Source organism: Setaria viridis, chromosome 9, assembly GCF_005286985.2.
Source record: "Setaria viridis chromosome 9, Setaria_viridis_v4.0, whole genome shotgun sequence".
NCBI lineage: Eukaryota > Viridiplantae > Streptophyta > Magnoliopsida > Poales > Poaceae > Setaria > Setaria viridis.
In genome coordinates, this window is record NC_048271.2 from 54263964 (window position 1) to 54280404 (window position 16441).

Here is a 16441-nt window from a genome sequence, read left to right on the forward strand (position 1 = left end):
TTTTGAAGACTTGTTTGTTTTGCATGTACGTTCAGACTGACCTTAGTGTCATGAATTAAAGAGGGGCAAGGGTTTCTTCCTAACCGATGCATTTTGCATGTACGTCCTGTCGTTTGGGAGCTCACAGTAGGCCACAGTGAAATGTGTGCACCGCGCCATGCACCATGAAATGTGGATCAGTATGAATAAGGTGGGCCCTGCTAGGCTGGTCCTGAACACAATGATTTTGTTTATGGCATAATTTTTTAATACTAGAGTGATTTTGTTTTAGGACAGATACAGTATAACATGTTAGGTACATGTGTTTCTATTCTAAGCATTTTACTTGCACACTACTTTCCAGACTCATCCTACAAATGGGAGATGAGGAAGTGGCAACAAAGTTGAAAAGTTGCCTATGCCAGTGCCGTTCCTGCAAAACATCTGATTGGTTCATGGTTAGTTAAAGTGTCCCTCAAAGTGTTGATGTCATCTGAAAGGTTCCACGGGGGCACTTTCTTCAAGAGCAGCAGCTGCCTTAAAACATTCAGAAGCTTCAATCGCTGCGCTGTCACCTTCCTCTTCGTAGAGTAAGCCAAGGTTGAACCAGGCAACATGGTTCGTTCTGTCTAACCGCAACGCATCGGTTAGGAAGCATCTCACAGCAGGCAAGGGTTTCTTGCAAAGCTGTCGAAGAACAGTAGCTGTTGATGTCAAACTTGGCACATGTTTAGGATCAAGGTCTAACGCTGTTGAATATGCTCGCAGAGCCTCCTTCGACAAACCTTTGGCTTCAAGTAGCTTTCCTGCATGGCAAACTTCTTCATAAATACTAAGAAAGGCAAGATTTGGGGTAAATAATTCTGTAACATCATGAACTATTGAATAGACCTGCTAATAATACAAAAACATGATGCTAGGACCCTAAGCAATCGGATAATAATAATTAAATGGATAAATCACCTGTAGCATGACAAGCCAAGGGGGAATGTGGACTGATAGCTTTTATCTTGGCTATGCAAAGTTCTGCATCCTTCCACTGCAGCATTCTTAGGTACAGAAGGGCAAGATCATACCATGTCTTTATTTCCAGATTTTTATCGGTCTTGGTACCCTACAATGCAAAAATGTTATGCAAGACTATAAGAGGGTTTTCCTTTTCAAATTGAAGTCCACGACTAGGTAGCTAACAAAATTACTTTCTCCCTTTTCTTTCAGAAAATATACTCAGAGCTGACTACTGCTATTCAATATGTAAACTGAATAATAAAAGATGTTTTATTTTTTCTCTAACAAATATTGGAAATTAGTTTTAGATGGTACTCCAGCTGGTCCGGTAATATAAGATAGAAAAAATATTAAGCACATAAAGTATTTAGTTTTTTTTGAAATCCTTCTAAATTCGATTTAAAATAAAAGATAGACACCTGCAACATAGAAACTCCAGCACCAAAGCTCTTCATCCTAATTTGGATCAGAGCAAGAATCTGGGTATACGTCTCTATTGCTTTCCTAAATTGCCCCTGGGCAATCTGAATTTTGGCTTTAGTTTGCAACAGATCTCCTTGAGACCACTTCCCAGCCTGATCTAGCGCAGCATTCACGATGCACTCAGCATCTTCAAATCGTTTTTGGGCACTCATTATTCGGGCTATAAGCAGCCAAGTCTTCAATTCTGACCCAGCCTCTAATTTCAACAGCTTCTTTGCATAACGAGCTGCTGTATCTAATTTCCTCTGCACAGCATTTTCAAGGCTGAGACTGTATATTATCCCGAAATCTCTGTTACCCATCTTCTTTCCAGCCTTACCAAGCACCTCTAGCGCTTCATGCTGCTGAGAAGCTCTCTCTATGTCTGTTGTAGCATATCTAGCTTGATTGGAAAGGGATATGCCTAGCAAACGGCCAGCCACAACCTCCATTTGATCACAACCACCATGCTGATTGGCAAGGGCTCTACGAGCGTATAGAACACCTTCTCCAACATGCGCGCCGCTCTCACCACAAATTTTTGAAGCCAGGAGAAGTTCCTTGAGACTATTTGAATCTTCTCCAGACTTCAATACTCTTCTAAGCAGATCCAGTGCAGTTAAATCATCATCTGATGCTAGGTAGCACAATGCAACATTGTACGACCACTCTCTATTTTCCAGAACACCAGGCAATAGTGCCTCAAACTGACGAGCTAGAGGTTTCAACTGCCCACACATGGACAGTGCAAAAGTAAGGTGATGCATCACAGTTGGATCCCTCTCAATCCTCCTAAGATTGAACTTCATCAAAAGAATTAATAAAAGAAGAATAGCTTCTTCCAGATTGTTCTGAGGTACAAATAAACCATCCAATTGAAATCGAAGTTTGGGAGGGCTAGCTTCACAACCACTGTATAACAGAAAAATAGCAAATTCCTTCTGTATTTTAGCAATGGTCTTTGCATCAAGGTTCCAGTTAGTAACAAGCGCCCTCCTATATGAACAGACAGTTTCAAGAGGAAAACCTCCTAATTTCCAAAGCTCAGGAAGTAACTCAACTGCTCTGCATATTGTTTCATTCAAGTTGCAATCATTTCCAAAGTTGGATGGCAAACCTTCAGGTACTGCAGATTCAACAATGTCCAATATTGTACTGCACTCACGTGCAGCTTCTGCAAAATCAAATGTAGTTGGAGTTACGATTAAAAGTCTTGAAAAAATAAGCAAGAAAAAAAAAGACTGCAGAGAAGCTGGGTCTCTACCTTCAAACCTTCCAAGATCATTAAGTGCTAGAGCTTTAAGATGTATAGTCTCAATTAGTACAGTAACAGCATGGAAGGGCAGTGCTGGGGAGCTGGAATATGGGCGAGTCTTTTGCTGGCCCACTTTTCTGGCAATAGATATTTTCATCTCAGGAATTAGTGCAGATACTTTTATCCCATCAAACACTCGAAGTGCTTCTTCAATATGCCCTCTTTGGTATTCTACCCTTCCAAGCAATGCCCTTGCTTCCTGAAATTTTTTAACCATTACGCACAGTTTGAGCTGACTATGTTGTTACAAGATTCTTTAAGCAATAGAATGGAGCACCAACCTCATAATTAAGGGAGCCAACTCGCTGGAGGGACAACTCAGCTTCCTCCATACCAGCATTGTTGACAGGCTGCTCAATCACAAAATTTGGAGATGAGTACCGGCTGTTCAGGCCATCCTTGATGTCTACGTTCTCCGATAATTGGACTGCTCGATCCATTCTGTTCATCTGATGCCCAGAGCACAGGCATTGCACTGATATGCGGCGAATAAATCTGCTAAATCTCCCCCTCTCTTTCGTAACCTTCATCCTGCCACGTCATGTTCAATCGGCTTATCTGTTGCAATTACCAAATATCCAAATATAAAATCTCTTGCTATTTTAACCACAACATTGCATAGCTTGGAGCAATATGAGCAACTACAATATCCTACAGAAGCCACTGGTATGTGCTCGATGGCTTGATGGCTGATGCAATCAACTAATCAAAACGAGTATGCTCCAGAGTTCAGAGCTCAGTGACAATAAAGATTTTGGGAGACTTCAAAATGGCACAAAGTTCTACGCGATAGTAATAAAAGGATGAAAATCTTGATCAAACAAACGAAGAATTTCGCAGCCACCACAAAGGTTGAAGAAATTTAAATGATATTTTGTCCAAATCGTGCGGATTAGAGAAAAGAATATGAAAAATATCTACTGGAAATCACCCCAAATTCCTATACTAACTAACTGCGGAGTTCTTAGTTTTCCTCCGAAAAAAGCAAACTAATACCTACAAATAAATGCTAATTCTACTGGCCCAAATCCCAAACAAGGCTGCAGAATTCAGGCGCTACAGGGTCATCAACGTAAGAAAATTACAAAATTGAAAGGCCAAAGATTAACCAACTCGCTCACCTCCGCCGCACAAGAGGAAGATCTCGATTTCCGGCTGGCTGGCTTGGTCCCCGAAAACAAAACGAAATCGCCAAGTCAAAATCGGATCCTGTCCTCTCCTCGATCCCTCTGATCACCAGTCCGGTCCTAATTGGGATCAAAGTGGCCGAATCGGGAGGGGCAAAAGGATCACCCCCCGGGATCGTGGTGTTCTCCGAACAAGCGACCGAACTGGCGAAGGGATTGAGGTGGGTGGGAGTCGAAAGGGGACAAGGCGGCGATCCTCCTCCCTCGATCACTTCAAATTCCGGAGCCGAATCCGAGAGACGCGATGGAATAGGCCGTACCCAGAGCCACCCGCCAGAAATTTGTTTACTAGTTTCAGTTGGACGAAGAATCAAGGGTGTGATCGCAATTTGCAGATTCTTTGAGGGGAGCGGCGAGAAGAACTATACCACTAGATTCTTTTTTGTTCCAGGTCAAAATCATCCCTCGTGCGTGCAGGCTAGTGGTGCGGGTGGTTCCGTTAATCTTTGAAAAATTGGACGGCTAATCGAAAACGTCCAACGCGCTGCACTACTTTTTCTCCGTGGACCTTTCTGCATCTCCAAGCATTTCGTACGTGGGTCCCGCCCGATCACGCGTGGAATTTTTTAGCTTTTAATTAGCAGACGAAAATATTGATAAAGTAACCGGAAAGCAGCCTGGTTTAGCGGGAAAAACAGGCTGTTCCAGTACGGACCCACGTGTCATTGAGTATACCGCACTCCACGGGCCACTGACTTACACGTTGGGGACCGGGTCCAGTCCGCCGTTCCCTCGGCGGCCTCAGCGGACCACGTGGCGCCTAACTTTGACCAAGCGCCCAAGCGTTTGGGCCTCGATCGAATCGATGTTGTGGTTGTGCCGTAAAGACCGAGGTTTTTGGGCCGAAACTGCGGGCAGATTGGGCCAAAAGGCCTACTTCTTCCTTGTGAAAGCAGCAGAATGTCATCTAAAAAAAAGGGGAAATAAGCAGAATGGCGTTGACCGAATTAGAGCCTCCGCACTGAATCGAATCCCAGCATATGCCCCAAATATAAGGTTCCGATTGCATTTGAGTTTCTTATTTCGTTCAAACCTACGCCAGTTCTTATTTCCTCCTTCGAGATGGAAACGCCCGCTTGATCCAAAAGGACAATTGTGGGACAAAAAGAAAAGAAAGAAAAGGGCGAGAGAGAGACATTTGAACGAAAAGGTGAATCGAAGCGCATTCATTTTCGAAAGCTAATGTCGAACTGTCTAAAAGTGCGTTTAGTACTTGTGGGTGTACACGGCCTCGACTACGGGCAGACATTGCAAGAAATGCACTCGAGGCTCGAGGGTTCAGGCGCTGCACGCACTGCACTGAACTTCACTGCAACTGCAAAGCATGAATGCACCGGGAGTTGATGATTTGATGCTGATGCTTGAGGGTACCATGCTGCAATTTCTTACCACACCACGCCGTCCTTTTCTTTTCCTAGAGCTAGAGACGGGCTTGAGCAGTGAGCAGTGAGCAGGAGCAGCTGCGCCACGCCAGGCGATGTGATAGCTGATAGGCATGTCGTATTCTACGTCGTACATGGTTCACACAGCATCTACTACTCGCGATCCATCCCAGTAAATTCACGCATTCATGGTTAGCTCGACGCTGCAACGACACAGGTTGAAGAGACGAGACGACTCCATGCAGGTGCAGCGTGACAGTGTCGCCCTTGTCGCTTTCTCTATTGCAGAGATCAACCTCGGCGTTAGTGATCTGATCTCTAACTCTAAGCAGCACTTCCTGTCGGTCCTTCAGTAAATTTTTTCAGCGGCTGATATTTTGAGCAGTTTTCAGTGGCCTCGTTTACACACTTGGTACGAAAACAATTTTCTGCATGCGTAGAAGACACCGGCAGCAAGGACGACACTGTTCTACGCCCTCCACTGCTGCTCAACTGAAACTCGTGCGTCAATGGCGCTCAGTACCTCTCCTTGTCAGGCCATCTCGGGTTTTGGATGCACAAAAAAGTCAGAAAAAGGATCCTGTAGCTCGTACCGTGAGTGCGCTACGGCCTCATGTTCAAATGCCTTTTTCTAGTGAATCGGCAGCCGTGTTGAGACTTCACTGCACAATGTAAACGATCAGGCAAGCACACCATTCATCAGAACACGTAAAGATCATAAACGTAAGGATGTGAACACCATTCGGCAGCTCCTCAAGTTTCTACAGCACCAATAACAGTCCTACTGTGTCAGTGAAAACAGCTGTAGAAAACAGAACGGAGGGAGTGACATTCACATCCTTACGTTTATAATAGTAGGACTGTTATTGGTGCTGTAGAAACTTATCGGAGGTGCTGTCGAAACTTGAGTAATAGTAAATGTTTATTCAGACTTCCGCTGTGAAAACAGCTGCTAAACAGTGGCAGATGCATCAAGAGCAGTCAAATAGACTACTCAGATGTACGAGCATTGCTCAGTCTGCTGTGGCAGCAGGCATGCAGCGCATCAGCAGCTTATCCTATGGGACTCCGTGGTACCTGTAACTTTGATTGCAATGTGACTTTCAAACTTTTCGCGCCAAGCAATATACGCCTTTCTTTGCAGAAATGACTCTTGCAAGTACACATACCTTAGAGGCACACAGAAAAGCATCGGCCACATTTGTGCTGGGTCAGTGCAACAGCTTTGTGTTGTGCACAAGGGTTTGAGACCATCATCTGACACTAATAGTAGTTGCTAGACAGGAGATTTAATCCAGTAACGAGTTTCAGAACAGAAACAGGGAGCCTAATCCTCATGTAACCCTAAGCTGCAGCTGCTAACCTGCACTTCTGCCGTGAGCAACACTGCCTGCCTTCAGGATCAGGCTCCAGCTCCATTCACCAACGCTAGCTTGCTAGTAAAATGCAAAGTGCTACGGGTCTACGGCTGCTGCACACGAGAGGCCGAGAGGGCCTTGCCGTACAAAGCTCGTGAGAGAGTTGCCAGAGCTCAGTAGTGGGCTAGTGGCTGCAGCTGCTTGTCATCACAGTAATCATTAGCCCCGCAGCGCTCACTTGCGCCTAAAAAGGAGAAATTTGCAATTTCGCCGTCTGGGTTAGCTGGAATGTCATCCAAATTTGGGTTTCGCCATATTGTTATTATGAAACGGTGTGGAGCAGCTACACAGCGTAGGATCTACGATGAAGGCGTTGGACTTGTCATGGGTTCCTGATGGGTAAGATAAGCGTATCCTTGTTGCTTTCATTGAGGGTCTAGCGTTCATGAACAATTTGGAGTATTTAGAGTTAAGTTTTGTCGTTCCTGTTAGTTCAATTTCGCCTGTCCTATTGAATAACCTATACTTCTTTTTTCATTGTTCAGTAGGTTTGCCATCCGCATCCCTAGCTATGAGAAGCATGGTACACATGTGTTGCATGCCACCTGTGATAAGAATTGGGTTCGTGATAAGGATACAATTTCATGAATGGATTTCTATGCTGACTTAGATGCTGAGATAAGCGAGGCAGTGTCCAAAGTTTTTCAGCGAGCTTTTGGGACAAGGTTGCATGTGAGTATAGCGAGATTGATTCTGATTCCTCATTGCTTGTTGCAATTGATATGTATTGGGACACCAGAAGGCTTCCTATGCTAGTTTCAATCATTAACCAGCCAAGTGATGTTACCGGTTTATGTACTGACCTTACAGTTATTGATATGAAATCAAGTCAGCTGTTGATATGCAGTACTGAAAGCAAGTCAGATCTTGTTACAAGTACACCTACTGATCTTATTACCAGTGCACCTAATGATCTTTTTACTAGTGTGACTAATGATCCTGCTTCTCATACTAATGATCCTTGGGGTAAAAATGATGAAATAGAATATGTTGGTGTAGATGATGAGCCTGCTAAATCTGCTTCTAACATTGGTTGTGATTATATTCCTAACACTGATGATGAAGATAATGATGATTGTGTTTTTTATGATGAGAAAGGTTGTGAGGTTGTTGAGCATATAAATGACTTAGAAAACCCCATGATTGCTGTTGGTGTGACATTTGAAGATAGAGACACTTTCATGAGAGCTATTACACAGTATGATATTCTGAATGAGATTAAAATTGCTGCTCATTATAATGAAGCAAAGAGGTATAGAGGATTTTGTAAAGGCAAGAAGTGCAAGTGGGGAATACATGCATCACAATTGCAGGATTTACATGGATGTTTCCTAATTTATGTGTCGCTATTTTCTAATTTATGTTTCTTGTTCTCTAATTGATGTTTCTTAATTTATGGCAGATTAAGAAGATGCCTAACAAGCACTATTGCAACAGCACAAGTAAAGTACTGAACAATTGCATGGCTAATCAATTCTGGATTAGGGATAGGTAATCCATGGCTAATCAATTCTGGATTAGGGATAGGTAATCCAATGGCTGAGGCAGGATCCCACAATTGGAGCTTCTGCTTTGAAAAATAAATTGGAGGAGAAGTACTTAATCAAGTTGTCATACTGGATTGTATACACTAGCAAATAGTTAGCACTTGATGAGATCTTGGGCAAGTGGGAGGATAGTTTTGAGTATGCTTTTGCACTCAACGCAGAGATAGAGAGAAAGTCTCTTGGAAGCATAGTAGAGATAGATTATGAAAAGGTTGGGTCCAAGATGAGATCTAGCATAATGTTTGTTGCTTTGAGGCTATGTATTGATGGATTCAAAAATGGGTGCATACCATATTGGGGCATTGACTCCACTGCCCTTACTAGAAGGTGGAAGGGGCAGCTAGCTTCAGCTATAGGTGTTGATGGGCATAACTGGATGTTCCCCGTGGCATATGGTGTATTTGGATCAAAGACACAAGATAATTGGGGGTGGTTCATGAACAAGCTTGCAATGGCAATTGGATCCCTACCTGAACTTGTCATTTCAACTGATGCTGGGAAAGGTATTGACATAGCAGTAACAAAAGTCTTCACCAATGGAGTACAACATAGAGAGTGCATGAGGCATCTGTACAAAAAATTTAAAAATTTAAGAAGAAATATCATGGAAAGGTCTTTGAGAAGAACCTGTAGCTAGCGGCAAGAGCTTACAGGAAGAACATATTTGATAATCACTATTATATCATCAAGGCGTCATCACAAAAGCATTGAAATGGATTGAGGAGAATCACAAGAACTTATGGGCAATATGTTATTTCTCTACAGCTAGCAAGTGTGACTATATTACCAATAATATCACTGAAGCCTTCAATTATAAAACATGAGAAGTCACTGCTGTGATTAAACTGATGGATAGAATTAGGCAAAAAAATCATGGAGAAGTTGTATCAGAGAAGAACTCTAGCCATGAAGTTGAATAGTAAAGTGCTGCCACACATAAGAAAGGCTCTTAATGCAAAGAGTAGAGAACTGGTTGGATATCCAATCCACAAAGGTGTTGGTCACATAGCAGAGATCAGTGGTGTTTATAGGGACTTAACACCTTGGAGACATACTGTTGATCTGGAACAAAAAACTTGCACCTATAAGAGATGGCGGCTCACTAGACTCCCTTGTAATCATGCAATCAGTTTGATATGCTCTTATAGGGGTCTAGAGTTGGAGGATTATATCGACAGTTGTTACTTTGTGTCAAAGTTCAAATCAGCATATGAAGGTTAGATTGAACCAATACCAAATAAGACACAATGGCCTCAAATACACCTAGGATTCAAGTTGTGGCCTCCAGTACTCAAGAGGGTAGCAGGTAGACCAAGGAGTAGGAGAATAAAATCAGTTGTTGAGGGTGGCAGCAAGAAAAGAAAGAGATGCAGGAGATGTGATCAGTTAGGACAAATGCAAAAAAACTTGCAATGAGACGATGTATGACTTTGATGATCCACCTCCTGCGCAACCAAAATCAAAGAGTAATAGAACTAAGAAGAAGGAGAAAGTATCAGCCAGCACGAGTACACCTAAAAGAAAGAGGACTAAGAAGAAGAAGAAGAAGGAAGTGATCATAGAAGTAGCAGCCAACCCAAGTACATCATTAAAGTTGCATGTGCCAACAACACCATCTAGCCCGTTTGATCTAAACTGTAATCCTGGGGTATTAACTAAGAGGTAAACATCTATATCTTTTTCTTATTGATATCAACATCCAGACTTAATTTTTTTCCTAATCTTTGTTTTCTTTCACAGCCGAGCTAGGAAAATTGCAATGGAGGAGGCTGAGGTGCATGAAAGAATGGCATTGGACCATCTCATAAACTTCTGATGTGTGTGGTTGTATATGTGGAAGTAAACTGAATGATATATCTCTTTTGACATGCTAAATTTATGTAATTTGTGACAACATGCTAGTCACTTATTCCACATATATTTTGTCTCCTGCAATTTTATCTCCTTAAATATGTTGACTGAATGTTGTGGCTGCAAGGCTGGCCGATGGCCCTTGAATGTTAGAAAGCTAGGGGCATTTTAGTCTTTTTACCTGCTGTTTTCTCACCTCCCAGGCTGCAAAAGAGTTGTTTAATGGGGACAATGTGTTACGCACAAAATGACCCATTCACATTCACAGTATCCCCGAGACTAAATCAAGGAATAGAGTGTGCTGCGCACCAAACCATCTTTTGAGGATGTGTCACAGATTAAAAAAAACCATTTGGCGAATGGCTACAGTTTCGTAATCGCAATCCAGCGAAACCTAAATTTGAGATGGCATCCCAGCTACAGCCTTTCTCAGGACAGCGAAATTGCAAATTGGGGCAGCTCCAGCTGAGAAGTGTCCCGTCATCAGCCTGCAACACTGCAAATCCTGCAACGCGTGTACTACAACTTGCGGCGAGATTCAGGCCTGGTTTGCTTCGGTTGCTTACACCCATCACATCAAATATTTAGATACTAATCAGAAGTATTAAACGTAGACTATTTATAAAACCTATTACATAAGTGGAGGCTAAACGGCGAGACGAATCTATTAAGTCTAATTAGTCCATGATTTGACAATGTGTTGCTACAGTAAACATTTGCTAATGATGGATTAATTAGGCTTAATAGGTTCGTCTCGTCGTTTAGCCTCCACTTATGTAATGGGTTTTATAAATAGTCTACGTTTAATACTCCTAATTAGTACCTAAACATTCGATGTGACACGTGCTAAAAATAAGCAAAAGTAACCGAACCCCCCCTCAGCACACCGTTTTGAAGCAACGACTGTTCCGGATAACCATCGCAGAACAGGTCCGTGCCGCTGCCGTCTGATGCATCCAAAATCCTTGGCTCAGCTGGTGTGCGCGTGATACGCAGCCAGGACATAGCAGCTTGTTTCAGATGACAGCGGCACAGGATTGTTGCATCTTTCCCAAGCAAATGTCTCCACATTTCCAGCTGGAAAGTAGTGTAGCATGATAAGAACATCTGGCGCCACATTTTGAAGGGTAAGCTACTGTCTACTGAGTACTGACAGCAGAGGGGTACTGTGCAAACTTTTTTTCTGACTGAAATGAGAGCATTTTGAGCAGATCAGCTAAACTTTGCCAGCTGGATTAGCTTAAACCAGAATAGGAAATGCATGCTCCTGCTTGGGTTTTGGATTCTCTCTTAACATAATTGATGCTCTTGGAAACTTGCGGCAGCTTTTGACTCCGGGGGCACCAATTTGCAAGTCCACTGCAGGAAAGGATCGCAAGGGCGATACAGTAGCAAGTGGCATATGCCTTGTGTGGCAAAGCCTGTTACAGCAACTAAGAACAGGTTACCCATAACCAGCAGCAATTTCAGGCAGCAATGCTGGAAGCTATCACTGATTAAACGGGAAAGCGGCAACGATGAAGTGAAAAAAATGACATTTGTCTGAAAGGTACAAGGAGCAGGCAGCGAAAATTCCCCAATGACCTAGCTGGGCTAGTTGACTGAAAAGATGAACTTTACCAGTTACCTGAGTTAAAAATTAAAAAAAACAGCATTTGCCCCGCAACATTCCAAAAATGATTCGTCACTGCTGATGCATCGGCCGCCCCATGTGAGACCACCATGGCATCATATGGCAAGCATCATGCAGTGACCACTCAAAGGAAACGACACACAGTGCCTGACTCACGCCACAAGACCGAACTCCCAATGGAGAGAACCCAAACCAGTTCAAGGTTCAAAAGGGGCATCACCAATACATCAAATGCAAGTCATGTGAAGCCCCACGGGTTCCATCCATGCAGTGACCTTTCACTTTCAGTGGCATGATGAGGCCTCCACGTTCAAAGTGGTGCAATGCCAATTTCTGGACCAGAGAATGAGCTTGCCTTGTGGCAGATCACAGTTGAAAACATCAGGCAAATGCCATGCAAATCTAACTCTAACTCATTAAATTAATTCAAGGACTAGGAACAGATGATTAGGCCTAACACTACACTACATGAGATGGTTCGGTTACAGCATGAGCATCGAGCAGTTAACGTTACAGTGAGGTTGGGGATCCGGGTGTAACTCAGCGCTGCACCTGTTCGTTACACAAGATCATTCAGCTACGGGCTAACTACTCTAATTTTTACAAGAGACAAGAAAGCTAGTGCAGTCCAGTTGGTTGCGCCACGGCCACGGCACTAGTCATTGTTGTAGACATATCAGATCAATGGAGCTCTTGTGCTGAAAATCTAGCAGTCTAGCCTCGCCCACTCATACCGTCCCGGCAGAGGACAGTCGTTCACAGGACAGAAGTTATACCTGATCAGAACAAGATTGTAATCAAATGTCAGCCAATGCGAAAGTTAACATGGGGGTAATGTTAAAAGTCACAAACACAACAAAGCGAGACGTACTTCTCCCTGAAGGTATGCTGCCCCTGTTGTTCAGCCGCTGCAAAGAACTCTTCCATCTCGAGTGAACTCGGTATGAACCGGCAGATCGAGGCTTCAATTCTGCGACGGGAAGTCATCGAGTTGCTGTTTTTGCTTTTAGTTGTGGATCCTGGGGTGCTTATCATCTCTGAGTTCCTAATCAAACTGCAAGGTGTCGTCTCTCTGGTACTCCTGCAACCAAAAGAGACATGAGTAAAAAAAAACTCAAATAAAAAAAAGGGCCATAAATGCACAAGTACCATTGCAATGTACAATTTTTCTCTCCTAGCTTTAACTTGAAATCCCATGGAGCGGCCCAGAAGCAGACATCAAGGCCGGCCAAGTATTACAGACACACTATTCAAAAACCATAGTCCTTCAAGTTACTGTTCAACCTTGTACTAGTGCACTACTATATGCAAACCGTACTATCGAGCAAACAAAACTGAACTAGACTGTCTCCATCCCTAATCCCCAAATCAAGAGCTTCAAAACCCGAAACGTGGCACTTGCAAGCTGCAAGCTGGATTGGTGAACGACATGACAACAAATGGCAAATAATTGAGCACATTATCTCCTTCCTAAGACGCTCTCTTGTCTCTTTCGGGCATATGCCCCACAATGTGGTACTTAATTTATGCTGCAGCAAGCATTAATACAGGCAAACAGCAAGTGGACCTAACAAAGACAACTGAGCTAAATAGAATTTTCAACAAGCATATGCTAGCTACAATGGACCCATGCACACAAGAATATGCCACTAAAATAGTGTTACACATCTTTTCACTCATGACACAGAAACATTTTTCGGAAAGCTATAGAAGCCAGGGCACCACATTGCACAGCAGATAGCAGAAAAAGTCCTATCTTTCATCCCTCCCTTAGAGCAGGGTTAATAGTTGAGCCAAGTGCTTGGCTATAGCTCCATCCACATCAGCTAGAGACAAGTTTAGAACTTAAATTATACAATAACTTGGCGCTTCACGGGCTCGGATACTTAGCATTTATTGTGTTGGGCCTACCTGCCATACTCAGTTGGTTTTTTACCTCTCCCCATTTAGCATGTGCAGGAAATGGTGTGAGTCTTGGAGTTTGCGTTCAGCTAGTCGACGGAACCAGCGCCAAGTTCACCTTTCTCTCCCCGCCAAATCGCATGCAAGTCTGATGTGTCGGGCGATTCGACCATTGTTGGGCTTGCTCTAAGGGCTTCCAGTAGACATTTTTTCGAAGAAGTATAGTGGTTGATGCACCAGAATAGGAATGGAGGGAAAACTCAATTTCATGTTTGCATTACAAGAAAGGTGGTCCATCCCAAGGCCCAGTGATCCCAGGCAGCCAACAAGCAGGAGGAATTCAATGGTGGTGACCTCTGGTAGACTGGTACACGGCTAATGATGAGCTGCTTACCGATGCCCTGCCGTTTAGCTGCCCTCCAGACACAACCCAGTGGCAAGTGAGCAGAAACGCACGAAATGGGATCTTGAGTGCGACAGGAGTGCTGCCTTTCCGGCGGTGGGCGATTGCAATTTCTCGCAAAAGGGCCTTTGATTGGCAAAAGATTGGGAGGGTCACTGCCGAACCCCACCACTAACCGAGGCCCAACTAGATAGCACAAGGGCAAATGCAAGAGAAGGAAGGGCTGCGCGTGTAGGGAAGGGGAGAGAACCAGGGGAAAGGAGGCAACTTTTCCCCTCCGGCTATGGGTAAAGAATAGCAACGGCCACTAGAGATACTCCACTAAGAGGGGTGCTTTAGTTTGGATTGGGTGCAAAAATGCAAGGATTTGACATGCAACTAACTGAGGATTACTTGTTTCTTTGAGCAAAAAAAGGGTGCATTTTTCAGGCCTAGGTTTCTATCAGTAAGCTAGAGATTCTTTTGAGTTACACTGGATTACCTCTCCAACCACTGGAAGTTTAGAACAGGTTAAGTGAAACAAATGGCGTGGCTGCAACGAACAAGACTTGGGAATATTTAAGCTACTACTCGACAAAAACTTAGCTAGATAGGTAGTATCCTACAAACTGATTCTGTTTTTATTTTCTTTTTCTTTTTTTTTTTTGGGGGGGGGGGGGGGGGGGGCGGGGGTGGTTAAAGTGATTTTTAAAACGAAAAGTACAAGTGATTTTTGGACGCTTAAGAAGCTGAGATGAATGCAAGGAGTGAGCAAGCACCCGGTCTTAACTAGTAGGAGTACGTTTTAATCCTTGGAACAAGTGAGGAAAAGTCTTGGAACGAGTGACTGCGGTGCTCAATTTCAGCCAAAGAGTGGACTTCCCGGCTGAAACGGTGTCCCAAGGATACAACAGAGCACTGCACTCGCTGGCTAGGATAATGGGGGCGAAACGAAAACATTGGATTCGGCGCCACAATCAACTGCGAATTCGAAGCACTAGATACCCCGTGGCGGCGCTAATGGAGTGGAACCGAGAAGTTAGCGTAAGCCCTGAAGGCGCAAGGTAAACCCTAACCAATCCCCTTTCGCGGCAAAGGAACAAATTGGAGGAAGGCCGGAACAGAGGAGGTCGAAAAATCTCACCTTTCCATGGCGTCGAAGTCGAGCACGTTCTCCCCGAAGGAGACCTCGACCTCGTCCTCCGCCAGCGCGGCCGGCGACGCCGCGGCGGCCGCCTTCCTCCCGGCACCCCTCTTCGGCGCGGGCGCCACCGCCGCCGCCGGCTGCTCCTTGTGCGGCTTCTCAAGCCTCCGGCTCCTGAGCTCGAGGTACTCCCCGGCGGCCTGGTCGACCTCCCCCTTGTCGAGCGGCCTCTGCGCCCGCTGCAGCGCGAGCGTGCGGGAGCGCGTGCGGACGCCGAGCAGCGCGCCGCCGGGGACCTCCATGACGGCGACCTCCCCGGACAGCTTGCCCTTGCGCATGTACTTCCCCATGGCCCTGGTCCCGTGCGTCCTCCGAACCGAACCCCCCCCTGCTGCTCTCGCGGTTCGCTCGAAGCTTTCTTTGCTCGGAAGCGAGGGGAAGGAGGAGGCGGGCGGCGGTAGGTGGGTGGGGCGGGCCGCAGTCGCAGCAACAGGGGAATCCCGGGAATAATGGGGAGGGGAAGACGAGGGCTCGCTAGGCGCTGCAGGCGAGAGAGAGAGAGGGGCAGGGGGGAGGGCGCGCCTTGTGGTGCGGTGCCGCGCGTTGGCTAGCGGGAAAAGGCGCGGGAGGACGGGTGGTGTCCCGCGCGGTGGCGGGCGATGCTATTTAGAGAGAGAGTCAGAGAGAGAGAGAAGCGGCTGGGCTTAGGTAAGAGAGAGAAACAAAGGGGATTCTCTCTTTTCTCGGGGCAGGGGTGGGGAGGGCCTGTTGCCGCGTGGGGGTTGCTTGGGTTTTTGGGGTTCCAGTGGCGGAGGGGGGCCGGCCGGCACAGGGGAGGATAGGGGATGTCGTGTTGGCAGCGTCGGGGAGGGAGGGGTTTCCCTGGGGAAAAGGCGATGCTCTGCTTCCTTTCTGATTTCCTTTCCAAATTTTGCTTCTACCTTGGCGTTCCTTCGCCCTCACGTGCCGCCGCGAGCGATTCTAAAACAGAGATTGCAGGCACGTTCTCCGCTTTTATGCCATGGAATAAACTGAAATGTGTTGAGGATCTCAGACTCCTACTTGGAAGTACATGCGCAAGAGCAAAGGTGTCCGGGGACGGGGAGGTCGCCGTCACGGAGGATCCTTCCATAGAAGTAGCCAAGTAGGAAACCGTCGGTGCACCGAGACAGCTGAGCAGAGGAGGCACCGCAAAAGAGGCTTGGGGCGTGAAGTGCTGGTTGATGAAAAA

General features: G+C 45.3%; 2 protein-coding genes and 1 pseudogene across 3 annotated transcripts; 1 reads left to right on the forward strand and 2 right to left on the reverse strand.

Moving 5' to 3' along the window:
• Positions 1 to 206: 206 nt before the first annotated feature.
• Positions 207 to 4349, reverse strand: LOC117839435 (protein NPGR2). 2 transcript variants are annotated; one of them, XM_034719771.2, is made up of 6 exons: positions 3886 to 4349; positions 3046 to 3295; positions 2714 to 2963; positions 1407 to 2623; positions 943 to 1093; positions 207 to 785 (listed from the first exon to the last, which is right to left on the reverse strand). In XM_034719771.2, the coding sequence occupies exons 2-6, from the start codon at positions 3292 to 3294 to the stop codon at positions 469 to 471; spliced, it is 2184 nt and encodes a 727-aa protein (XP_034575662.1). In that variant the 5' UTR covers position 3295; positions 3886 to 4349; the 3' UTR covers positions 207 to 468. The 2 variants fall into 2 exon arrangements, with proteins under 2 accessions (XP_034575662.1, XP_034575661.1); XM_034719770.2 differs by having other exon boundaries at positions 3046 to 3322; positions 3886 to 4347.
• A 3783-nt stretch (positions 4350 to 8132) lies between these two features.
• On the forward strand, positions 8133 to 10114 carry LOC140221246 (uncharacterized; annotated as a pseudogene).
• Positions 10115 to 12172: 2058 nt separating this feature from the next.
• LOC117840469 (cyclin-dependent kinase inhibitor 5) lies at positions 12173 to 15852 on the reverse strand. Its single transcript, XM_034720980.2, has 3 exons — positions 15211 to 15852; positions 12654 to 12863; positions 12173 to 12558 (listed from the first exon to the last, which is right to left on the reverse strand). Exons 1-3 carry the CDS (start codon positions 15558 to 15560, stop codon positions 12489 to 12491), a joined length of 630 nt encoding a protein of 209 aa, XP_034576871.1. The 5' UTR covers positions 15561 to 15852; the 3' UTR covers positions 12173 to 12488.
• Positions 15853 to 16441: the final 589 nt, after the last annotated feature.